The sequence below is a fragment of the Colletotrichum destructivum genome, chromosome 9, assembly GCF_034447905.1.
Source record: "Colletotrichum destructivum chromosome 9, complete sequence".
Taxonomy (NCBI): domain Eukaryota; kingdom Fungi; phylum Ascomycota; class Sordariomycetes; order Glomerellales; family Glomerellaceae; genus Colletotrichum; species Colletotrichum destructivum.
In genome coordinates, this window is record NC_085904.1 from 1,365,011 (window position 1) to 1,387,871 (window position 22,861).

Genomic DNA, 22,861 nt, shown 5'->3' on the forward strand with positions numbered 1-22,861 from the left:
CGAGACTCACCGACATTGCGAGCTCCATGTGGGTTCGTCTCGCGCCAATCACTCAACAGCAAATGTCATCCCTCTTACATGTATTCCACCGCCAAACTTTCCCTCTGGTACTTCTTCCAATGTTGTCAATTCTGTTGGTCCTCCCGTATATAAGTCGGCAGTTGATAACTTGAACTTTTCTGCCTTGCGACGGAATCCTCACATCCAACAAAGAACCGTCAAGGTTGATTGCGACTCGGTCATCCAGATCACTATGCTCTGTTTGAGCTGATACGTTTGCTAGGTACTTTGCTTCATGGAACATCGCTCTCATCGCGGTCTGCAAAAACGTCAGAAACACCACGGAAAACCGGTTCGCTGGACATGAGTCTACAAAGCGGACCTCCATCTTTAAAATAGATGCCAAAAGCTTAACGGGGATGGACTTGTAGCCAACACACCGGCCGCGTCTCGAGACCAAGTACAAACAGTTCCCGTGGCGGATATAATGAGACGTGATCATGACAATGACAGCCTTCGAGAGTCTCACTTCCAGAACCCATAGCCTCATACAGCAGTTCACCTTCACACATCTTACCTCCCATCATCCCTGAGCCCAACCCGCATCTGCCCCTTTCCACCCCGATTTGCCCTGAAATAAAATGGCACAAACACGAGCTCCCGCCTGACCCCCTCCCCGCCCCTTTGTAAATCCTCCGGCGACCTCTCCCACCCGACCGTCCTCAGCGCGACATACCCCTCCCCGTCGCCCCCTCCGTCGGCGCTCCTCCACTCCTCCCGGACCGCCTCGCCCCTCCTCACGCCGACATCCTTGAAGTGGTTCCCCTCCCAGCCGTGGTCGGCGTCCTCGACGCAGTACACGACCGGCCCGCGCGCGAGGCCCAGCGTCCGCTGGCCCGTGTACGGGTGTGGCGCAACGAACCGCGGCGCGAAGCCGCCTACGTCCAGCGAGAAGACGGCGTGGGCCGCCGTGTACGCCGCGCCCAGCCGCAGATACCCGCCCTCCAAAGCGGTCGTCCCGGGAGCCGCCGCGGGCGTGAGCACGAATGCGCCCTCGGCCCAGGCCGGAATGCGCAGCCGGATCGTCGTCTCGAGCGCCTCGGCGCCCCCGAGCTCGAACTGCACGTTGCCCTCCCACGGCCAGTTAGACTTCTGCGACAGCGTCACCTCGGCTCCGCCCGCGGCGAACTTCACCTCAGCGTTCGTGTACAGGTGCACGTTCACCCATGCCTCGTCCTCGCCGCCGCCGTAGTCCCAGAGGTACCCGCCCAGGCTGCCAAACAGACGCGTCACGTTGGGCGGGCAGCACGCGCACCAGAACCAGTCTTCCCTCCCGCTCGGCGCGCCCTCGCAGCTCGCGAGCGGGTTCTCATACGTAAAAGCCCGCCCGTCGAGGCTCATGGCCGTCATGACGTTGTTGTACAGGCACAGCTCCATGACGTCCGCGTACCGCCCGTCCAGCTCCGGGTCAGCGTGCAGCAGCCGCTCGGCGAGCATCATGACGCCTACTGACGCGCACGTCTCGGCATAGCACCCGCCCTCGTCCGCGCCCTGCGGCAAGAAGTAGTCGATGCCAAACCCTTCCCACTGCGCCATGGCGCCGATGCCGCCCGTAAGGTACATTTTCTTATCCACCATGTTGGACCAGAGACGGCGGAGTGCCGCGAGCCAGTCCGGGGCGGCGGCCAGCGGCTGGGCCGGCGCCGAGGCGCTGCCTGTCCGGGAGAGATTCAGCAGGTCGGCGGCGGCGGTGAGGAGGTACATGGCGCGGACGGCGTGGCCCTCGATGGTGGGCTGGTCGAGGATGGGCGCGTGGGCCTGGCAGTACCAATAGGAGCGATCCATGGGGAACGAGTTGGGCCGCTTCCAGCGCGGCTCGCCGCGCCGCTCCATCTCCCAGTCATAAAAGTGCTGGCCGTCCTGGCCCGTGGGGTTCCCGCGCTCCTCGAGGAAGAAGCGTGCGAGGTCGTACGCGTCCCGGGAGCCCGTCACCGAGTAGAATCGGAGAAGTGCGAGTTCAATCTCGGGGTGTCCCGGGTAGGCGCGCAGCTGGCCGTCTCCGGGACCGAAGCGATGGCGGATGTGGGCGATGTACTTCTCGATGGGCTCCATGAGGAGGTCGTTTCTGTAATACTGCGTGTGCGCAAGGGCGGCTTCGATCAGATGGCCGGCGTTGTACCTACAGAGACGTGAGCCACAATGCGCTGCGTTGGGACAACCCGGACGGGAACCGACATCTCGTGCATATCGCGAATGTTAGTCCAGCGCTTCCCCGGCTCGACGACGGAGAAATGGATGTTAAGGTAGCCGTCCGCGTGCTGTGCGCCGCGGATCATGGCGACCAGCTCCCGTACGGCGGCGTCGACCTCGACGTCGTATTCGTCGGCCAGGAAGTAGCAGGCGCCCTCGATCCACTTGGCGACGTCGCTGTCCCAGAACAGATGCAGAGGCGCGGGCCAACGCGACTTGTCGTCATAGATAGGGTGCCATCCCAGCTTGAAGCAGTCGTACTGGCCGTTGGCGCGGAGCTGGTCGAGCTGGGCGCGGATGGTAGTGCGGGAGATGGTGCGGCGGCGGGCGAGGAGGAGCGAGGGGCCCGTGAAGGTCGTCTGCCGGAATGTGATCTGAGGGTTGGACATTCTGTCACTGTGAGAATGTTTTATTTGGTGAAGATGTGACGGACTGCAACAGACGGTTCTTGGTAAGGATTCCTGAGAGAGACTGGGGGATGAGGGCAGCCTCGGAATATGAGGAGACCTTGCTATCGCGGGGTGGGAGCGATGGCTATGATGAGCAGGGATACAGCCTCAAGCCCCGGGTGATCTGGAAGCCGAGAAGGGAAAGTCGAGTTGATAAGGATGAAGCGGAGCTTTTCCGTTGAAAAAGATGAACGGATGGCGGCAAACAAACTTTACCGGCCAAACTGCGTCGGCGAGTCGAGGGCATATATGCGATGAGAGAGAAACTGCAAACTGACCTTGCAGCTCTTCTTCGATGATAAAATGACAGACAGTTGGAGAGCGAGCAGGTGGGCGGACGTCTAGATACGAGAGGCAAGCCAACCAGAGAGCATGAAGCCTCGCATCCCTCTCTCACTCAGTCTAGTAGTGACTGATCTCCAGTGCGGGGTCAACGACGGTCGGCGTCCGGCAAAGCGGTGGTCACGGGGTTTCATGGAGTCGTACATCAGCCGTGGTGCATCACAACTTTTTCATGTTCATTTGGAATTGGTATCGATTAAAAGAGGTCGTCAATCGCCTTGTCGGCGTCCTTCTTGATGAGGTCGACCATCCCCTGGAGGCCGTTGGTCAGTATTGGTTCGCTCAGCAATTCACTCGAGAGGATGATAGAAGACGAGGTAGAAGAAAAATGGGAATGAGATCTCACCTCGGGCATGATGGGCTGGCCGTCCTTGTCGGTGACGTACTTGAAGGGCATCTCGGTGCTCTCATGCTCGCTGAACTTCAGCTCGGGGTAGGTGACATAAGGGATCTTGTCCAGGGGTGCTGCCGGCCGTCAGTAAAGGAATGCGATAGGTGTGAGCCAGACGTACTCTTCTCCTCGACGACGATTCTGGTGACGCGGACGGCAGTGTCGGTCGTCATCTGCGTGGGACCCAAACGTCTGCCTTCGAAGCCCTTCTTCCTCAGCTCCGAGGTGCGGTCTGCAGAGGGGTCAGAAGAGAGTCAGAAGATGTCATTCACTTCACACGACAACGAGGAGTAAAAATACCGCGAGGGGGGTCATCGCCTGGAGGAAGAGGTCAGCGTGCATTCAGAGCATTCGGCGCACTCGCCAGGCAAACTGCACGTACCCAGGATGCCGCCAAAGAGAAAGGCGTCGAATTTTTCACCGTCCTCGGGGCTCAGGTCGCTGGCAGCGGCTGGGTCGAGGAGGCACACGCGGGACTTGTCGTGGGCGTAGAGCTCCTCGACGCCCCGGCTCTCGGCCTTGAAGGCCGGCACCTGCTTCAGCTTGTCCGGGGCGACGAAGCCGGCGGGCAGCGAGGACAGCAGGAAAGTGCCGGCGGCGGCGTGGGTTTCTTTGGCGATGGCGATGTACTCGAGTTCGGACCACGGGCCCAGCTCCGGGTCGAGGTGCTCGACGATGTACGTCTTGCCCGGCATGGTGCTGGTCGAAGTCGTCCTAGAACCTATGCGCGTTTGCCCTTTTTTTATTGTCCCGCCTCGATCAATGGAGGGACGGCCAGGTACGGAAATGGAATGGTAGGCCGCGTAATGGCGTTAGGTAGTTTGCGGAGGATTCAGAAAGGCTCAGGGCGCTTTTTTTTGGTGGTGGCCCATGTACAGTATTGCGGGCTGAAATTTGTGGTCAAACGCTTGTTTGGGGGGACCATTGACTGAGATCTCTCTCTCTCCACTTAGGCTTCAAGCCGTTGCGGCAAGGTCAAATGCTTAAACTGCTGCTAGGCCTGCCCTAACTTGCAGCTCGGACAGACGCCTCCCCAGCCTTGTCTAGGTAACCAACGAATTAGGGGCTCTCAAGGTATACTTGTTTCGCAAGTTCCGGAGGGTTTGGCTTTCACTTGGTAACGGCCGTCCCGACAGCCCGGGGTGTGCGATGCATTTAATCTATTGCTGGCGCCGTCGCCTTTTGCATTGTTGATGATGCGCATTCGGTCGGAGATCTCAGTGCCGGAACTGTCAGAGTGAGATGAACATCCGTCTTGGTACGGGGACGACTCGACTCACTCTCGAAGTCTCAGGTTACCGTTGACACGGCTAAAAAATGGAGATAGGCGTTCCTTGGCGAGCATGTCTTATATAAGCAGGGCCGGACCTAGGCGCTCTGTAACCGCACTACAGACAGTCTGGACTGACTGGAGGAAGAGTATCTGTAGGTACCTACCTACCTAGCCATGGACATGAGAGTGATTGATTGACCATGGTTTTCACTCCATTTTCTGCCGGAACAATGCCCAGTCTCATAACAGCTTAAATATGAGTATACATGTACCTCGATAAAGCCTCAAAGTAGAATTACGCCGTATCTTCAGCGCCCGGCGATCCATCCGCGGCTCACTCTCAACCAGCACTGTGGATAGGTACCCAAGTATCCAGACAACCCCCCTATCCGGCTGCGCTTACATCCGCTGGGCGATAACAAATCCCCTAAATCCTTCCAGTCTGTGCCCACGCTCGCTCCTTGCTCCAGCTCCCAGCTCCAGCCTATTTCGGTAGGCGGAACAAGGGTGGGGCGGCGAAGAGGTACGCGGCCGGGGTAGGAGAGGAAGAAAGACCGGGGACTCCCGCAAAGTACAAGGCAAAGGCGAGGCACGAGACACCGGAGAGTACACATTTCAGATCTGGATGGGACGGACGGGACGGGGACAATTCCATCGGCGTCACTTCTTTTTTTCCCCTTTCTCTCCAATCTCTCTCTCCCTCCACTCCCATCCCTCTGCAGTCGCCCTCCCTCCATACAACATTGCCGCTTAATCACCCAGCAGCATCTGGGTTTTTCTCTTGCTGCGGTTGATTCTTTCCTTTTCATTTAATTCTCCTTCTTTCAGTACCCGGGGAGACAAGCGCCTCTATGCACTCTCAAGTTGGACCACGCCCCTAGCCTTTTATCGATCCCTCCCAAAGGTAGCCTCGGGGAGGCCAACACTTCCCCCCATCAATGGCTATCCTATCGATGGTGCCAGCGCTGCTTCTTGCGCTGGCATCATGCACCCCGGCCGTCGCCGCCCAGAGCGCCTCCGAGTACTTCGTCCACGACCTGCCCGGCGCACCCAAGGAGCCCTTCATTAAGATGCACGCTGGGTACGTGACAACTGCTCCCGATGCTGCCATGCTCCTCCCCTCCCCCTCCTCTTTTGAACTTGTGTGGAGAAACATCGTCGCAACCCAATCCGTGAAGCTATCCCGCTGACGCGCGTTTCCCATCCCTAGACACGTAGAAGTCACACCCGAACACAATGGCAACCTCTTCTTCTGGCATTTCCAGAACCAGCACATCGCCAACAAGCAGCGCACCGTCATCTGGCTTAATGGCGGCCCGGGATGTAGTTCCGAAGACGGCGCCCTCATGGAGATCGGCCCCTACCGCCTCAAGGACAAGGAGCATCTCGAGTACAACAACGGCTCCTGGAACGAGTTCGCCAACCTGCTCTTCGTTGACAACCCTGTCGGCACCGGTTTCAGCTATGTCGACACCAACAGCTACCTGCACGAGCTACCCGAGATGGCCGATCAATTTGTCCAGTTTCTCGAGAAATGGTTCGCCATGTTCCCCGAATACGAGCAAGACGACGTAAGTTGAAACATTCCGGACGACCTCCACTTTGGGTCTGCTTGCCTCGTTCTGACACCAGTCCAGCTTTACATTGCAGGTGAATCCTATGCCGGCCAGCACATCCCATACATAGCGAAGCACATCCTTGAGAGGAACAAGAAACCAGGAACCAAGACCACATGGCAGCTGAAGGGTCTGATCATGGGCAATGCATGGATCTCTCCCAAGGAGCAATACGACGCCTACCTCAAGTACGCATACGAGAAGAAGCTCATCGAGAAGGGCTCTCCCGTCGCACTCAACCTGGAGCAGCAGTGGCGCATCTGTCGCACATCGCTAGCTGTCGGCAACACAGTCGACTTCTCTGAGTGCGAGACTGTTCTGCAGAACCTGCTCGAGCAGACGGCCAAGGTCAACTCCAAGGGTGAGCGCGAGTGCATCAACATGTACGACATTCGCCTGCGCGACACCTACCCCTCGTGCGGTATGAACTGGCCCCCAGACCTGGTCAACGTGACGCCGTACCTCCGCAGAGCCGATGTGGTCAGCGCCCTGCACATCAACCCCCAGAAGAGCACGGGCTGGAGCGAGTGCAGCGGAGCCGTCGGCGCCGCTTTCCGCGCTCAGAACTCGGCGCCATCGAGAGACTTCCTGCCCGATCTTCTCAAGGAGGTACCGGTCGTCCTCTTCTCTGGCGCCGAGGACCTTATCTGCAACCACATGGGAACGGAGGCCATGATTGGCGACATGGAATGGAACGGCGGCAAGGGCTTCGAGCTCACGCCCGGCAACTGGGCCCCGCGCCGCGACTGGACCGTTGAGGGCGAACCTGCCGGTTTCTGGCAAGAGGCCCGCAACCTCACCTACATCCTCTTCTACAACTCATCCCACATGGTGCCCTTCGACTACGCCCGTCGCAGTCGTGACATGCTTGACCGCGTCATGCAGGTCGATATCAGCTCCGTCGGTGGCATGCCCGTCGACTCCCGCCTTGACGGCGAACAGGGCCCCGCCACGTCGGTCGGCAACATCGGCAACAGCACTTCCGCCGACGAGGAGACGCAGAAGAAGCTGGACGACGCCAAGTGGAAGGCGTACTACCGCTCTGGCGAGATTGTCCTCGTCATCGTCATCATTGCCGCCGGCGCCTGGGGCTGGTACATCTGGCGCGAGCGCAGCAAGCGCAGGGGCTACGCCGGCATCATGGGAAACACGCCGCCGACCACCCATCGCGGCACCTCGCGCGGCCTCGAGGGCTTCCGTGATAGGCGGACCGCACGGGACGTCGAGGTGGGCGATTTTGACGAGAGCGAGCTGGACGACTTGCACGTGGCGACGCCGACAACAGAGATGGACAAGGACCGCTACAGCGTCGGGGGGGACAGCGACGACGAGCCGCACGAGAAGCCCTCGGCAGCGAACGGAAGCCGCTCGGCGCGGTGAAGAGGAGCCCGAAAACTTCTAGCTATGTGAAGATAAGTCGGTTTTGGTTGAACTACTTGATGCTCCTCAAGAACAAATGCATGGAAAGTTTAGCAAAGATGATTTCCCTTTCATCGCTCTTCTCAGAAAGGGGGTACGGATGAGAGATACTGGGAAATTCTGCACGGGACGGAGTTTTTGTGTTGCGTCTTGTTTAAGGAATGGAGTTGAGAAAATAGTCACGCCTCTTTCTTAGGAGGGAGAAAGTGATCAAAATTTCCATTTGAATTACGGCCCAACCCCGAATGATTTTCATACCACGAGGCATATATAATGGCACAACCTAGTCCCGTTGCTGATGACTGGCGTCGTCCTATGATCTCATATTAATTCCCATGCTTCAATCAGTAATCGTCTCCTTTTCTTTCCTCTCCCTCTCTCTCTCTCTCTCTCTCTCTCTCTCTGTGTGTGTGTCGTCCCCCTCTCATACGCCGAAACACCTGTTTTGTCTCAAAAGTGAAGCAAGCGCCTTTTCTCGTTCCAGTTTGGCTTCGCTGCCCGATCCCTCGTGAAATGCATGAGCCGACAGATATATGTTATATGTGTGTGAGTGTGTGTGTTCCAGGCTTTCCCCCGCCCCATACCATGATAATGAACGCCAGCCAGTATCCGAGTTTCTGTCCAAAATGATGAAGTAGAAAAAAAGAAGGAGAGGGTGGATAGCACACCCTTGTCCTCTACAGCTGGATATCGTTGTTGAGGATGCGCACCTCCTCGCCGGGCTTGAAGGGCGGCAGTCCGATGTAGGGGCAGCCGTCGCAGCGAAAGGCGTCGCCGAGGGCGCAGTTGCCGCAAGAGCCGACCTTGCCCTGGACGGTGAAGTCAACCTCGGCGAGGTCGTCGGCGCCAAGCTTGACGGCCTCGAGGGCCTTGTCGGCGGAAGCACGGGCGGCGGCGTCCTCAGCGGCTATGCGCTCGGCGAGGCCGCAGGTACAGTCCTTGCAAGCGCGGCGGCGCTTTCCGGCTTTGGGGGCACATTCGGGGGCTGTTTTTAAAGTTTGTGTTAGCTGGGTGTCTCTTCGCTTTCCCTCTGGTCTGCTGAGGGGTTATGGTGGACGAGGGAAATGACAAGACGTACGGATGTTGAGGGGACGCGAGAGATCCGCATCTGTAAGAAGGGTATCCTCGTCGATGAGGTCGTCGTCGTCGTCCATATCGAGATCATCGCTAAAGTCGACGAAGCCCACGCCAGCGGGGGGCGCTGAAACGGGGGGCGCAGTGGCAGTCTTGCTCCCCAGCGACACGGCGCCGTTGGACTGCGGTGCCGCCTTCTTCCTTCCGAAACTCAATGTAACGACCTGGTCCTCGTCGTAATCGGGCTTCGTGAAGCTCCCAGCAGCGGCGACCAAACCAGCGAGAACGGCCTCGCGCGCGACGGTCGGGTCGTTGGCGAGGTTGCCGCCATCCTGGGCCTTCAGCTGCGCGGATGGCTTGAGGGATTCGGCGACGGCCGAGAGCACGGCGCGGGCAGAGAGAAGGCGGGTGGACTCGACTCGGGAACCGTCGGCGTCGGTGAGGACGAGGACGAGGTCGTAGGCGGACTGGGGCAGGGAGACGTGGCCGGCCGAGAGGCGGTCGAGCATCTGCAGGTCTGTGGTGGCGCGATCGTGGGAGGCCAGAAGGGTCTGGAGCTTGTGGGGGTGGGAGGCTATGGAGGGGGGGGCGAGGAGGAGGGTGCGCTTCGCAGGTGTTGTCGTGGCGGTTGTGACAGAGGAGGGGGTAAAGTCGAAGTCGGAGGTGGTGTCGAGGGTAACGACGGAGGGCGCCATTTTGGAGAATGGGTCAACTCGTTGCGAGCGGGCACTTGATTCGGCGGTGCGTCTTCTGGTGTAGTCGGTTTGTTTGAGGACGATGGAGGAGAAAAGGAGCCGTCGAGAGGTGAAGAGAAGCGGTCGAACAACAAAGAGGTTTCTTGAGAGTTTGTTGTGAGGACTTTTTGCTGGGCGGGCGAAGGATGGATAAGGTAGGGCGAAGAGAGAAACTTCCTTGGCGGATTAGTCAAACTGGGAAAAAAGCGACTGTGTAGCGGGAAGCGGCTGTACTGTAGGACGGCGGTGCTTGATAAGCGCTGGAATGATGAGGGGTTGGCGGGGTGGGCACCGTAATCTGTGTCGGTTGCCGCACGGTATTGCGTAGTAGGTACGGTACTGTATGGAGAAGTTTGATTGACTGATTCCGTGGCGGGGAGGAGTGGCTCCAGGGTCAGAGTCACTGTATCCTTCTGCGGATAGACCGTCGGTTGGGTACGATTAGGTAGAGACGCTGAAGAGAGGGGCAAGGAGGGGGCTTGATGGAAGGGAAAGCAAAGTACAGTGAAGGTGAACGGGACGGGAGTTGAAACGGAGATGCAAGATCCTACAAGAGATTACTATCAGATCATTGCTTACCAGATGGGAAAAAGGGAGACATATATCTATGCACTTCACGCAGATGGGGGTCCGAAAACGGCGGCGGCTGCAGCGCGGCACCCCGCCCCAAAATCGACTTGACAATCACAAGCATGACATAGGTATCCTGTAGCGTATCTATGTCTGTACTAGGTACAGTAAAGGGCAGAATGACAGGGGAAGGGGAACGAGGGAGGTGGACTGGGTGACCCAAATGCTGACGCTGCATTACCGATAGCGACAACTGCCCAACCACAGAGTTTCCAATCCTCATCAGACCATGTGTGTCCCTTTTTTTTCTTCTTGTCTTCTTCGGCCCTTGATTAGTGCGTACCCGCCGATGGATTGTGAGTACCTAACTGAGTGTTGTTTGAGTGGTGGGTGACTGCACAGTGGGAATGCTGAGCGAATTTTGCGTCCCTGACAAAAGGCTTTTCTCTCCCATATCATTGGCCGGCAAACCCCTGCCAAACTGAACTGGTCCCCTGGGCCGGTGGGCAGCATCTCTCGTCCACTTCCGCGGGGTCGTGCAACCTGCTTCCTTCGTCGGAGTTCTTCGGTGCTGCGCCCTTCTGCGTTCTGAACCGCATTGAGCATGCCTGCCTTACCTATTCCGCCGGCATCGGGTAGGATGGCTTCCCTCAGCAAAAGGCTGTTGGAGATTTACATTTGTCATTCGGCCGGCTGATTGATTACGGGAGCTTCTAGGCTCCATCCAGACCCCCCCCCCCCCCCCCTGCGCCCTTGGCGCGGTAATATCGACACTTGGATTTCGCAACTCAATTGCCCAAATTTTTGATTTTTGAAACTAGTCCCAATGACTAGAACCAGGGATGCTTTGTGATACATGAGAAAAAAATACGCTCTGGACGACTGACTGTCTTGTCCAGATTGTGTGTGTTCCATTTCCGAGCCTCAACGCCGTAGGGGAGCCAGGAACTATGTCCATCCTCTTCCTCCCACTCGACATCGCCAATGCAGACAGAAAGACTGACAAACAGTCTCGAGCAGACACAGACAGAAAAATAGACCAGGCACACAGACAGCTCCTCCATTACAGCTTGAAGCTGCTGCTCGTCGCCTTGGCCACCGCCTTGGCCTTGTTGCCGTCCACGTCGACGACCTCGCCCTTGCGGTTGATGACCTTGACGCCGCCCTTCTTGAGGTCCGCCATCGTGTCCTTCTGCATCTGCGCCTTCTTGCTGAGCGGCTTCTTGTCCGTGCCGCCCGCCTTGCGGATCCGTTCCTTCTCGCGCCGGCGCCGGCGCACCTTGTCCTCGCGCGACATCTCTTGCCGCGCCATCGGCAACCCGCTCTTCCCCACCACCTCGCCCGCCTCCGCCGTGTCCTTGCCGGCCTTGTACACCTCCTGCGGCGCAATCATGCTCTGACCGCCACTGACCCCCTGTGCCGTCGTTGGCTGCGCGTCCTCCATCGCGATCGTCGCCGCGTCTGAGACCACCGTGAGCGACGGCGCCGCCGCCTTGGGCTTGTAGTGCCAGCTGCTTAGCGAGTCCAGCTTGGCACTGAGATCCTTCCACAGCTTCTCCACCTCCTGCTCCTCCCGCTGCAGCTTCTCGTCCGACTTGCTGACGTAGTTGTCCGGGTCCGCGTTCTTGATGTGCTCCTCCTCGTAGATCTCCGCAAGACCCTTGCCCGACTTGGAGTCGTCCAGCTCCACGAGCCCGCGCCGCGTGTTCGCCGGCAGGTCCGCATCCGGCCGACGTCGGAGCACCTCGTCAAAGTCCTGCGCCAGAATCCTCCGCTTGATAAGATCCTCGATGCCCTCGCTAACTTCGGCCGTGATGACGGGTACCGGCTTGCCGAGGTGCTCGAATGCCAAGTCCTCCTCCAGCAGCGAGTTCATCGGCCGCTCGACGGCCGAGGCCTCACCCGTTAATGTCCACTGGCGCTTGGCCACGGACTCCGCCTCGAGCTTGCGGATCTCCTCGGCGAGCTTCGCTTGACGCCTCTCGTGAGCCGATCGACGAGATCTCGGATCGCCGGCCGACACGTCGGAGAGAGCGTCGTCCGAGTCGTCTCCGTGGTCAGACTCGTCGTGGAAGAGGTCCCTCTTGACGTCCTCCATGGCACGCTCGACATCCTCATCGGTGACCTTCTTGGGCGCGAAGCGTACGGATCTGTTCTTCTTGTATTTGCCGTCCTTGGAAGCCTTCTTCGCCGGCGGCGCGAAAAAGTCCTTGAAGTAGATACCGTTGGCGTTGAACTCTTGGTCGTCTTCCATAGGATCGTCCATGTCCTCGTCGTCACTTGCACCTTCCGGGGCGTCGAGGTCCATGTCGCCAAACGTCGGCCCGTCCTCTTCTTCGTCCTCCTCGTCGGAGCCAGCATCCTCTTCCATCTCATCTTCGTTCTTGCGTCTTAAAGACTTTGACTTGCTTGATGGCGCTAGCGGGTCGGCGGTCCAGTCGATGTCTTCGTCGTCGCTGTTGGCATCCGTGTTGGGGTCTCCTCGCGCGTCCTGCTCCTCAAACCACTGCGTCTGCTTGTTGAAGTCGTCGATGGAGAAGAACCCATCGTTGAGGCCGTTGGGGTCCTCGACGTACTCTTCTTCGTCGTCCTCTTCCTCTTCCTCTTCTTCCTCATCCTCGTTCTCAACCTCTTTGTCGTCGTCTTCGAGATCTCCGGTAAGACCCTCGACATCAGAGCCGTCAACCTGTTCTTCGTCGGAGTCCTCCTCCACACCCTCCAGTTCGGAGCCTGAGGGCTCGTCATCGTCACTCGAGTCCTCGTCGTCGTCCTCGTCCTCGTCAATTTCGGAATCGTCCGCGTCAGAATCGACGAGGCTCCCCTCGCCGATGACGCTGCTTGTAACAATCTCCTTTCGCTCCTCGAGCTCCTGTAACGTCTCCTTGGAGTGGTTCAGGGCGCTCTGAATAATGCGGCGAGCTTGCTGCCAGACCTGGCCCGTTTCGAAACCGTCGACATGGACCTTTCGGATCTTGAGAACGTCGACCCGTGCGCTGCCGTCAGCCCGCTTGCGCTTCTTTGACGCCTCCTTCAGTAGGCGCAACTGCTCGTCGCTGATCTGGCCGGCAAAAGCGTCCAGGGTGTCCTTGACGACCTGCAGCGAGGCGGACGGGATCGCGGGCGGCGGCTGGAGAAAGGCGTGACGTTTCTCGGCGCTCAAGTTATCGTAGAGGGCTCGCACGTCGGCGACGCCGCCGGGGGGGAGCTGGGCGGCCATACCGGGAGCGAAAGTGAGCGTGTTGGTTGTCGACGTCAGTGAGGAAGACGTGCTGCTGCCCGCCGCCATGATTTTTTTTTTCTTCGGGCTTGGGATATGCGTGTTTCGGCCGTGCAAGATTTCACTTTTTTTGGGGGGGACCAACGCTTTCCGTTGGAACCAGCAAAAAAATTTGGGACCCCGCAAAACGCCCGTGATGGTGGGTCGGCTGTGATTGGCCAATGAGATCAGTGCTGCCTGTCGAGCAGTTTTATCTAATCACTCACTCTGGCTCATGGCTGTAGTCCCTGCAGCTCGTCTGTCGTTTGTATCTTCCACAGTTTAAGATCTGTGATATTGGCATCTTTTATAAAGGGTTGTATTTTGAAGGTCTGACAATCATCCTATGATGGGCTTTGCTGCCACGAGGGGACAAGAGCACTCATTGTTCTGGCGTTTGATTGTCATGCAGATGTACACTAATGTTCGACACCTACCAAGCAAACCATGGGGTTTCAAACGAAAAGCAATATTCAACGAGGTACGATGATGAGCACCCGCTGGGGTGCATTCGAGCCCTTCCTCTCAATGGAGTTCCAGGCATAAGCTGTCCGGCTCGGTGGCGGGGCCGCTGAGCCACTCACTCCCTTCACCTCCGAAAGTGATTACTAAGTGCACCGAATCTTGAACTTACATCACCCTACTACGGCATCTTATCGACTAACACATTCCGTAATGTGACATTACTGTTCTAGGCAACCCTCCAGCACAGTATAAAACTCCAAAGTAGCACACAACACCAAGGATCCTATTTTGCAAGGCGGATTTTTAGCTGGACTTCACATGTAAGTTAGCAGGCTTCTATTGTAGGAAGTGGGGCGAGCCCGCGCCTTTTCAGAGATGAGTATTATAGCTAATCCTCCGATATCGACTATCTGATCACCCTTCTTCATATACCTCACCTACGTTGACCTTGGCTCCCCCGAAGAGAGCTCTCCAGGATTTGACGACTTGCCACAGAAACCGTTTCCGACATGTCTCAAGCCGGACCCGCCAACGACCCGGCGGCCTCCGTAGCGGCCTCCCGGTCGGACGGCAAGAAGCATCTCCTGATCGCCTGTAGCGGCTCGGTTGCGACCATCAAATTACAAAACATCATCCTGGCCCTCGCCCGCCATGACATCTCGATCCGTGTCATCCTCACGGCCTCCGCGTCCGAGTTCCTCAACGGCTCGACGCCCGAACAGCCCTCGCTCGCCGCCGTCCGCGCGCTGCCCAACGTCGAGGCGCTTCACCTCGACGCCGACGAGTGGGTGCAGCCGTGGCGGCGCGGCGCGTCGATCCTGCACATCGAGCTGCGGCGGTGTAAGTCCGCCCGAATGAGCGCAGAGAGCAGTATGCTGTTTTTCGATTATGCAACTAATGCCGGGTCCAGGGGCGGATCTGATGCTCATCGCACCACTCTCGGCGAACACGCTCGCCAAGATCGTCAACGGCTTCTCAGACAACCTCCTGGTAAGTCGAGATTCATGACCTTTCATCACCGGCTGCGTTCTGACTGATGCTTTTCAAGACCAGCGTCGTCCGCGCGTGGGACCCCGAGGGACTCATCGACGGACAGAAGAAGAAGATCCTAGTGGCCACGGCCATGAATTCGGCCATGCACGTGCACCCCATCACCGCGAAGCAGGTCAGAGTCCTCGAGGAGGAGTGGCCGTGGTTCGAGGTGCTGAAGCCGGTGGAAAAGACGCTCGCATGTGGCGACACGGGCAACGGAGCGATGATGCCTTGGGAGGACATTGTCAAGCTCGCGGAAGGGAGGCTGGGACTCGAGGCTGGCGTTCGGTGATGGACTCGATAGACGGGTTGTTGCCGCTGTCGTTGTTGCTAGGGTAAAGGCTATGCGTGTGCTGAGAGCGTCAATTCCTGATCAGCAGATACGAACGTATCACGGAAATAACTACCAGGCAAAAATAAGTTGCGGCCGATGGCAGAGGTATCGCCTTTCATGGATGATGGGCACCTAGGTAGGTAGTGTACAATTCTAGCCAGGCTCGGTACCTGGCGAGCGACGCAAAAAACGCGCGTGCGCGCGCGCTCGCTCTAATCATTGCTAAACACCTTACCCCATTATGCATAATCCCCAAGACCCCAATTCCCTAGTCCATGGTTTCCTTGATGCAAATGCTAACCTTCCGGTTCCATGATAATGCTATGCCAAAATTCCGAGAAACACATCGCCTGTAATTACAAAACACTCCATCCCCCCACCCCAATCCGTTCCATGGAAAACATCCGAGGTTTGGTTCAGCCTCAAGCATCGAGCTTTGTTGTCGATGAGGGAAAAAAAAATGAGTAAGGGGGACAGGCTTTGTCCCCTCGCGATTCAGCCAGGAATGAAGTCGGATATGTACATGATAAGCCCACAAATGGTTGCGGATTAGTTGTCGTGTCTGAACGTGCACTTGTCACCCCTTGCGCATTTCCCCTGCTGCCAGAAACTGCACGGCTTGGTTCCGATGAGGGCACGGTTGACGGGACGATGGGGAGGGAGCGTAGCGCCGCCGGGAGCGTTCCCTTTGCGGTTCTTACCCTGCTTGCCGCCTTTCCCTTCACGATCGCGCCCGCGTTCCTTATCGCGCCCGCTGAGTTGTTCAAACTCGTCTCGAGTGTCCCGATCGCTGTAGTCGACCAGCTGCCGCTGCAAATGAGGAGGCTTGAACAAGTTTTGTTCGTGGTTGGGAGGAGACTGGGAAGCAGTTGGAGGCGGCGGTGGCGGGGTATGTTGTTGTTGTTGTTGTTGCTGCTGCTGAAGCTGAGCGAGCATCATCAACTGTTGATAGCCAGTATCTTGCGGGTTGAGCCCATACGCAACGCCTTGGGACGCTGGCTGCTGTTGAGCCATCTGAGCAAGGAGTGTCTGGAGCTGGCTGTCGCCTGCCGGGGCAGGAGCTGCTGGTGTAGGTTGGGCTGGTGGAACAGACTGAAGTGGCTGCTGAGGCTGGCTACCCTGCAGCATGGCCATGTATTGGGCGTACTGCTGCTCCTGTTGCTTGTAGTATGCCGCCCATGCGTCACTGTGCTCTTGAACCTGGGGCGCAGGCTGTTGTTGTCCTTGTCCTTGTTGTTGTTGCTGTTGTTGCTGTTGTGGCTCTACCTCGACACTGGGACCGGCTTGCGCCTGATCACCCGCACCCTTCTTCGTTCTTGCCGTCAAGTCTTTCTGATACCCGGCCCACCACTCCCTCACTCTCTCTTGATTGTTGGCAAGCCAAGCGGGCGGGTTAGTCGCGGGGTATGGCAGTCCCTTCAACGCTTCTGATGCCTCCTCTACATCATCGGCGGCGGCCTGAAGAGCTGGGTCGGGGTAGTCGTGGCGTCGATGGGTCTGCTGTGCAGCCAAATTGAACGGACTGGGATCCTGCCAGTTTTTCACCTTGTCCGAGATAAGAATGTCGTGCACCTTGTCGTCGAACGGGATGACCGGAACAGGCTGCATATCAGCGGCATGAGGCAAGATGGGCTGCGCGTTCTCCTTGGGCGGAGTCATGTTGTATGGTTCAGGCTCGACTGCCGGCGCGATCGGCTTCAGGTTGCCCAAAATCGAGTTGAGTTTCGTAGCGGGGTCATCCTGCGCATCGAGACGTTGGCGCGCATAGTATCCTGCGGCTTCCCAGCCGAATTGCTGTGCTTCCTTCCACCGCTTGTGGATCTCATCGTATTTCGGCTCCCCTTGAGGCAGCTGGCAGGTCTTGCCTTGGGAACTACTAAGCGTTGCGGACTCGGGTGGCGGAGACTTGGGCGTTGGCGGAATGTCCGAGATGTCCATGTATGTAACCATCAGTTCCTTCTTCTCCCGTTCCTCAGTGGTCCTCTGTTCCTCGGTATGGAAAGTGAGGTTGCCTCCACGAGTGACGTAGGATTTGTTGCGGTAGTCCATCGGGATACTGGACAAATCGGCAAACATTGGTCTGGCCCATGGCTTCTGGGGCAGGTCGTCCTCCTCGTCATCATCCTCGTTGTATGTGCGCTGCTTGAGCATCATTCCCTCAGACCGATCATCCGCTGCGTCTTTGGTCATGTTGTCCTGGTCTTCGGCGGCTTCTTTATGGAAGATGCGAACCTGTACCAGCTCCGACTCGGGTTTCCAGCTGACACGAAGCTTCCGGCGTGCTTCCTTGCGGAGCCGCTTCTCCTTCTCTTCGGGAGTTTCCGAAATGTCGTTCTTGCTGGAGTCCTTCGCTTGTGCTGAGGGGCCACCATCCGCCTTGGGTGTGTTGATGGAGTCAAGCAGGGATGCGATGCTGGAAGAAGCGATGCCCGAAGTCGTAGCAGCCTTTGCCAAAGGCACTTTTGCCTCGGGCTTGGGCGCTGATGTCGCTGGTTTGTTGTCGACATCCATTGCAGACGAAGCAGACGCTTCAAATCTCGAAGGTTCGGGTTTGGCAGAATCTCTGGTGCCCGATTTAGGGGCAGGCGCTCGGATTTTGCCTGCGAGAGAAGTCGAAGCCGCCGGGCGAGGCTTTGTAGCGCCGAACTTGGATTGAAGGGATCCGGCAGCCGGTTTGGCGGCCGGTTTGGTGCCAGAGGCTGTGTTTGTTGATTCGATGGCCATCTTCTTGACATTACGGGAATCGCTGTCGTCATCGCGAACTCTCTTCGCGGAGGGGCCATCAAGGGGTTTCGCAGCAGGCTTTGGCGTTTTGCTGACTGCGGCCGTCGACGGTGCCTTCTTGGCGTCAACGCCATTGATCGGTTCAGCATCCTTCTTGATCCTAGACGCGATCGTACGAACTAATTCTTTGATCTCATCGTCACCCCTATCCGTAAATCGCTTTCGGATAGTCTCAAAATTGACTGCGTCTGCGATCTTCTTGTGTATGCTGATGTTAGACATGAGGCGGAGGAGGGCCTTCGGCAATGGTCCCTTGAAGTCAGCTGCCTTGATGCAACCAATCAGCATGTTGACCAGGCTCAATACACCCTTCTGATGACCACCGAGGTTCTCCAGAACAGCTTCGTCACCATGCTTAGCTGCGGCGTCGCAGACCCTGGTGAAGATCTCCCTCTTCAAATCCAGCTTACTGTTCCATTCGGCCATGACAGACGGAGGCTTCCCCTCCTTGCTCGCCTGGTCGACCTCCTGTCTCAGTCGGTTCAACTCCGATCTGAGCTTCACAAGGTATTCACCCAGAGCCTGCACAGTAGTGCCAAGGAGGGCAGTCGTTCTGGTGGCTGAAGGATCAATATAGGCGATGCCAAGTACATCCCATACGGCAGCTTCTACAGGGTCGGTTGGCCGCGTCTCAGGGCGAATTGGTCTTTTTCGTTCTTCCTCCTCTTCCTTTCGCGCCTTTCTCTGGGCCTTGGACTTGGCTGCTTCGTCGGCCTTCAGTTGCTCCTGGAAGGTGAAAGGAAATTCCGAGTATTTGGGACGGCCAGATTTAAGATCCCCCATCTCACGTCCATACTGCTCGATGAGGGCTTTAGCCTCCGTCTCTCTATCCCCTGGCTGTCCGACAAAGTTCACGGACGGTCTGTACTTGTCAGTGAACCTGCCTTGAATCTCACAAGGAAGGTCACGACCGAGTTCTGGAAGAATGCGTCGTCCACTAGACGATGGCAAAGCGACAAGTGGTGCGAGCCTGTCGTAACTCTTAGGCGCGGCCAACTTGACAGTGCCTGAAGAAACAAGAAATGGCGCTCCTGGAATCGGGGGGAACTGTTTCTTGGATGCAGCACTGCGTTTTCTGAATTTCTCCATGGCCACCATCTCCTCTTCAACACTCGAAGGCAAGACCAAAGTCTCACCATCGTCAGCTCTCTTCGAATTTGGAGAATCCGCCTGTTCCGCCTCGCCCTCCTTCTTCAGAACCCGTTTACGCTTCTTCAGGGGCTCAGGTTGGAGGGCCGGGTCGATGACAGGTGTTCCAGGTTGGGACGTAGGTGCTGCCGCAATGGGCTGTAAGTGTGGCTGCTGCTTTTGTGGCTGCTGTGATTGCACAGTACGGGCCGGTGACGCGACTGCCTTGACTTGATGAGTAGATTGTTGTTGAGGTATAGGCTGCGGTGTGTGCTGAGGTGTTGAGTCTTGATCAGGCATCTGCTTCGCAGCGACAGGCTGAAACCCAGATCTTCCTCCCGGCTGGGGATATGAGACCTGCTGAGGGACGAACTTATGTTGCTGGTAAGGCGCAGTTTGGTTCTGCTGGAAGGGAGGCGGGGTCGGGTTAGAGAAGCCCTGACTGCTCTGCTGGTGGGACTGTTGGGCCTGAAAGGAGTGAGGCGACTGGGAGAAGACTCGTTCCGGTTGTGCCTGGTGTTGTTGTTGTTGTTGTTGTTGTTGTTGTTGTGGTGATGGAACATAGCCTTGAGGGGCCGGCGAAAATGACTGGGAAACCGAGTCGAAGCGCTGTTGTAGTTGTGCTGGTGTTTGGTGACCATGCTGGGGAATCAATTGGGTGTCGGTGTATTGGGAAACGCCACTATTGAAAAGCTGATTGGCCTGGCCGTTGTACTGAAATTGTTGTTGAGTGAAGTCAGGCGTGTGGCCATGGTTCAAGTTGTCGATATTGGCACTGAAGTCTGCTTTGCCCGGCTCGCCGTACATGTCTTGCGGAAAGTCGTTAAGACCAGCCAGGGCATCCTCTTGGCCAGCATCAGTATAAGGCGTGTCCAACGGGAACTGGCTGTGGCCGTTGTGAAAGCTTCCGTGGTTCAGAGCAGACATGCTGCTGTGCTCGGTTGCCACAGTTGCATGGGCTTGGTGAGGTGAGGTATAGATATTATTCTCAGCACCATTGCCTCGAGCGCCGAGATGCGAGAAGGCATTCTGATTAGGAAGTTGATGATGCTGCCAGTTTTGGGATGCATCGAACTGGTTCGTTCCATCGGGAAAAGTGTAACCACTCGACCACATGTTATTATGGCCCTGAGGAGAGCCTGCCTGGCCATTTGGCTGCCAGTTCTGCATGATATCGGCCTCTTGAATTGGGAGGGAAGCACGTGATGGATGTGGAAGTCAAATGTCCTCATACAATCATTGGTTTAAGGCACTGCACAATAGGAGCCAATTAGCATGAGTTCCTCAAGAGTGCACTTGGTATGATTCGCACGCGGACTGGCTTGGTCGTGCTTCGGGGGGTGATGGTCAGGGCCTGATCAGACGAGGACAACTTAAAAAGCCAACGCTGATTGGGCCAGACCGGGGGGTAGGGGGGGGTCGCAACGTCTTTAAGAGGAACCACATCGAAATGGTGGGGGGTGAATGCAAAATAGAAAAGAGGGGGGACGAGAGTTTGGGAAGTGTTAGGGGATGGGCGGGTAGAGACCTGAGGGAAAAGGTACATTCCCAAGCAGAATCCGCGGGTAAGGAACCTACAATAGACGGAGACTAGGACCCCGACGGCTAAATGCCGGTCAAAAGGCGTGCAGCTTACCTTTATATGAGGCAGTGAATGACGATGGAAGGCTAAGCCGAATGCGGAGATATAGCAAGGATGGTGGTGTGAGGAGTGCGCCCAAGGCACCGAAGTCGATGGGAAGAAGGGGATGAAAAAGAGCGGTCTTGTTGTCGTCTCTTTTTGTCGTAGAACTGTTCAGACTGGTCAGCTTTCGAAGTCCGACTTGAAATGGCAGTAGTAAGCAGCAGTGCTGGTAATGTGTTTGTTATGGGGAATTCGACATGTCTTGAGTGAATCGCTTGGTCCGGAGGAGGTATGTCCACGGATGGTGATCTGGCGCCCTAAGGCGACCCAAGAAGTTGCAGTCTTGGAAACCAACATATGCTCGCTCGATTGGTGGGAAGCCCGACTTGTGGCACGTAAGGGACACCGAAGTGACCACCCCCTTCGAGTTGAAGATGATGGGTATGGGATTGGTTGCTTGGACGGTTGATCTCGACCCAGATGCTCAATTGACGGTTGCATTGGTATCCCTCGATGGACGGCTGAGGTCGGAGTTAAAAGTCGAGGCCGAAGGCTGTGGACTTCCTGATAGTAGCTTAAGGGCCGAAAATCCTCCATGCCTCTTGTTTCCCGGCGCGGCTGTCTCCAAGGTGGCAGCGAGTTGTGAGGGCGAGATGAGGTGAGATTGTGGTGAGTTGGCCTCAGTTGTTGGGTGGTCCCTTGTTTCCAGTGGGCTTCATCCTGCCGACCGTCCGCTGTGGTGGAGGTCCAAGGCACAAACAGCGCAAGACACTCTGGAAAAAGCGAGATGCACCAGCCCCTGCACCCAATCCAGCGCTGGAGCCCGCGCAAAAGCATCTGTATGTAGTGCCCCAAAGAAGTCGTGGTCTTCCAACGGGAGACTGAGTAGACTGATGGATGCGAAGATGAGGATGGCAGCGATGGCAGTGATGGCCTGCAGCATCAACCAGTTTTCCGAAGAACCGTGTCGTCTGGAGTGCTCGGTTTTCTTTTGCTTCTTCCTCTTTTCCCTCCTCCTTCAAGAGTCCCTTTTTGCATAGGGTTCCAGCCGTTCAACTGCGCTGAGGAACAAGGCGTTCTGCTTTGCAAAACATTTTAAACATGAGGATTTCTCGTGTGTCCTTGTCCACATTTCCACATGCGTTATGTGTATGTGTCTGCCCCTGATCTGATCCGACTTTGCAGGTTTATCGCTGCAAAAGTCCAGTGCGGGTTGAGTTCGAGCGCCATGGGTTTATTATGATTTTCACTCAAACAAACAGTGCCATGTCGGCGTCTCCAAGACGGAATTGGTGGTGGGTTGGCGGTAATGGGGGATTGCGCTGATCATGATGGCGGTGCTGACGGGGAAGAGAGGGTGATCTCGGGGGAAGTGGTTGGGGATTGGGGGGGAAAGTGTATCATACCCTGCAGTTCTTGTCTCTGTCCAGCGCAAGTTATGACGCGTTCGGAGAAGAGCTGTCTCCGCGACCTTAACGTGGTTCGCGGCTTTTTGTTTGGATTGATGATGGATCGCGAAGATTACAACATGACGGTCGACCACCCGTGCAAAAAAATGGGCTAGCGAAGACTGTCTACCAAAAGAAGGGGTATGGAAGGACCGCTGAGGATCCGGGAGGCGACAGTCAAAAAAGGCAAGTTAGATGCCTTATATCGCCTTCAATAGTCCCGGAAAATGAAGAGTTAATGTAGTCCAGAAAGTCGTCGCCAGTGGCCTTCCGGCGCGTGTTCCTGTCGATTATGTTCGTGAGTCGGTGTTGACTTTGGATTGATGATGAAGGAGGAAGAAGGAGGGCGCTGTCATTGCGGAGGAGGAAAAGCTGGTCATTGTTCCATAGTCGTGCCTGCCTGCCCAAAGGGATGGCGGGAAGATCTGTTGTGGCCATAAATTCAAGGCATGTTTGTGGGTCCAAAGCAAAAGACCAACCTTTTCCAGGACGGAAGGGGGCCACACGGGCCCTCGTGTCTCCCATTCTGGACCTGAGCAACAGGCTCACACACTCAGCGGCTACAGCAGACCGCTGAGACCAGAACCAATCCAGGCACCCTTTGACGGGTCATTCGGGCCCAGACAGAGAAATCCACCCCCCACCCCCCCCCCCCCCCCGGCGGTCATCCAT

At 56.9% G+C, this 22,861-nt stretch overlaps 7 protein-coding genes across 7 annotated transcripts; 2 read left to right on the forward strand and 5 right to left on the reverse strand.

The window, feature by feature from the left end:
- Positions 1-121: 121 nt before the first annotated feature.
- CDEST_13548 (uncharacterized protein) lies at positions 122-2,757 on the reverse strand. The gene is made up of 2 exons (XM_062929704.1): positions 2,236-2,757; positions 122-2,179 (listed from the first exon to the last, which is right to left on the reverse strand). Exons 1-2 carry the CDS (start codon positions 2,637-2,639, stop codon positions 574-576), a joined length of 2,010 nt encoding a protein of 669 aa, XP_062785755.1. The 5' UTR covers positions 2,640-2,757; the 3' UTR covers positions 122-573.
- Position 2,758: 1 nt separating this feature from the next.
- On the reverse strand, positions 2,759-4,325 carry CDEST_13549 (Putative protein arginine N-methyltransferase SFM1). Its single transcript, XM_062929705.1, has 5 exons — positions 3,815-4,325; positions 3,733-3,750; positions 3,554-3,664; positions 3,388-3,506; positions 2,759-3,294 (listed from the first exon to the last, which is right to left on the reverse strand). Exons 1-5 carry the CDS (start codon positions 4,125-4,127, stop codon positions 3,238-3,240), a joined length of 618 nt encoding a protein of 205 aa, XP_062785756.1. The 5' UTR covers positions 4,128-4,325; the 3' UTR covers positions 2,759-3,237.
- A 975-nt stretch (positions 4,326-5,300) lies between these two features.
- Positions 5,301-8,044, forward strand: CDEST_13550 (Putative peptidase S10, serine carboxypeptidase, serine carboxypeptidase, serine active). Its single transcript, XM_062929706.1, has 3 exons — positions 5,301-5,786; positions 5,916-6,276; positions 6,343-8,044. The coding sequence occupies exons 1-3, from the start codon at positions 5,644-5,646 to the stop codon at positions 7,699-7,701; spliced, it is 1,863 nt and encodes a 620-aa protein (XP_062785757.1). The 5' UTR covers positions 5,301-5,643; the 3' UTR covers positions 7,702-8,044.
- Positions 7,941-10,102, reverse strand: CDEST_13551 (Putative Fe-S cluster assembly protein Dre2). Its single transcript, XM_062929707.1, has 3 exons — positions 9,783-10,102; positions 8,819-9,721; positions 7,941-8,725 (listed from the first exon to the last, which is right to left on the reverse strand). The coding sequence occupies exons 2-3, from the start codon at positions 9,507-9,509 to the stop codon at positions 8,418-8,420; spliced, it is 999 nt and encodes a 332-aa protein (XP_062785758.1). The 5' UTR covers positions 9,510-9,721; positions 9,783-10,102; the 3' UTR covers positions 7,941-8,417.
- An 806-nt stretch (positions 10,103-10,908) lies between these two features.
- Positions 10,909-13,463, reverse strand: CDEST_13552 (Putative U3 small nucleolar ribonucleoprotein complex, subunit Mpp10). The gene has a single exon (XM_062929708.1). It carries the CDS (start codon positions 13,402-13,404, stop codon positions 11,182-11,184), a length of 2,223 nt encoding a protein of 740 aa, XP_062785759.1. The 5' UTR covers positions 13,405-13,463; the 3' UTR covers positions 10,909-11,181.
- Positions 13,464-14,012: 549 nt separating this feature from the next.
- On the forward strand, positions 14,013-15,597 carry CDEST_13553 (Putative flavoprotein). The gene is made up of 3 exons (XM_062929709.1): positions 14,013-14,679; positions 14,750-14,829; positions 14,888-15,597. The coding sequence occupies exons 1-3, from the start codon at positions 14,349-14,351 to the stop codon at positions 15,161-15,163; spliced, it is 687 nt and encodes a 228-aa protein (XP_062785760.1). The 5' UTR covers positions 14,013-14,348; the 3' UTR covers positions 15,164-15,597.
- A 1-nt stretch (position 15,598) lies between these two features.
- Positions 15,599-22,535, reverse strand: CDEST_13554 (Putative Zinc finger, CCCH-type). Its single transcript, XM_062929710.1, has 3 exons — positions 22,148-22,535; positions 20,754-20,908; positions 15,599-20,369 (listed from the first exon to the last, which is right to left on the reverse strand). Exon 3 carries the CDS (start codon positions 20,285-20,287, stop codon positions 15,755-15,757), a length of 4,533 nt encoding a protein of 1,510 aa, XP_062785761.1. The 5' UTR covers positions 20,288-20,369; positions 20,754-20,908; positions 22,148-22,535; the 3' UTR covers positions 15,599-15,754.
- Between the last annotated feature and the right edge of the window lie 326 nt (positions 22,536-22,861).

What these genes read in the sequence shown, in the direction of transcription:
- CDEST_13548 (XM_062929704.1), bottom strand. Translation starts at nt 2,639, where the DNA reads ATGTCCAACCCTCAGATCACATTCCGGCAGACGACCTTCACGGGCCCC. An exon ending in ATTCGCGATATGCACGAGAT is followed by an intron (nt 2,180 to 2,235) that starts GTCGGTTCCCGT and finishes ACGTCTCTGTAG; the next exon opens with GTACAACGCCGGCCATCTGA.
- CDEST_13549 (XM_062929705.1), bottom strand. Translation starts at nt 4,127, where the DNA reads ATGCCGGGCAAGACGTACATCGTCGAGCACCTCGACCCGGAGCTGGGC. An exon ending in AATCGTCGTCGAGGAGAAGA is followed by an intron (nt 3,507 to 3,553) that starts GTACGTCTGGCT and finishes GACGGCCGGCAG; the next exon opens with CACCCCTGGACAAGATCCCT. An exon ending in GCCAGCCCATCATGCCCGAG is followed by an intron (nt 3,295 to 3,387) that starts GTGAGATCTCAT and finishes AACGGCCTCCAG; the next exon opens with GGGATGGTCGACCTCATCAA.
- CDEST_13550 (XM_062929706.1), top strand. Translation starts at nt 5,644, where the DNA reads ATGGCTATCCTATCGATGGTGCCAGCGCTGCTTCTTGCGCTGGCATCA. An exon ending in TTCATTAAGATGCACGCTGG is followed by an intron (nt 5,787 to 5,915) that starts GTACGTGACAAC and finishes TCCCATCCCTAG; the next exon opens with ACACGTAGAAGTCACACCCG. An exon ending in CCGAATACGAGCAAGACGAC is followed by an intron (nt 6,277 to 6,342) that starts GTAAGTTGAAAC and finishes ACACCAGTCCAG; the next exon opens with CTTTACATTGCAGGTGAATC.
- CDEST_13551 (XM_062929707.1), bottom strand. Translation starts at nt 9,509, where the DNA reads ATGGCGCCCTCCGTCGTTACCCTCGACACCACCTCCGACTTCGACTTT. An exon ending in CTCGCGTCCCCTCAACATCC is followed by an intron (nt 8,726 to 8,818) that starts GTACGTCTTGTC and finishes CTTTAAAAACAG; the next exon opens with CCCCCGAATGTGCCCCCAAA.
- CDEST_13552 (XM_062929708.1), bottom strand. Translation starts at nt 13,404, where the DNA reads ATGGCGGCGGGCAGCAGCACGTCTTCCTCACTGACGTCGACAACCAAC.
- CDEST_13553 (XM_062929709.1), top strand. Translation starts at nt 14,349, where the DNA reads ATGTCTCAAGCCGGACCCGCCAACGACCCGGCGGCCTCCGTAGCGGCC. An exon ending in GCACATCGAGCTGCGGCGGT is followed by an intron (nt 14,680 to 14,749) that starts GTAAGTCCGCCC and finishes TGCCGGGTCCAG; the next exon opens with GGGCGGATCTGATGCTCATC. An exon ending in GCTTCTCAGACAACCTCCTG is followed by an intron (nt 14,830 to 14,887) that starts GTAAGTCGAGAT and finishes ATGCTTTTCAAG; the next exon opens with ACCAGCGTCGTCCGCGCGTG.
- CDEST_13554 (XM_062929710.1), bottom strand. Translation starts at nt 20,287, where the DNA reads ATGCAGAACTGGCAGCCAAATGGCCAGGCAGGCTCTCCTCAGGGCCAT.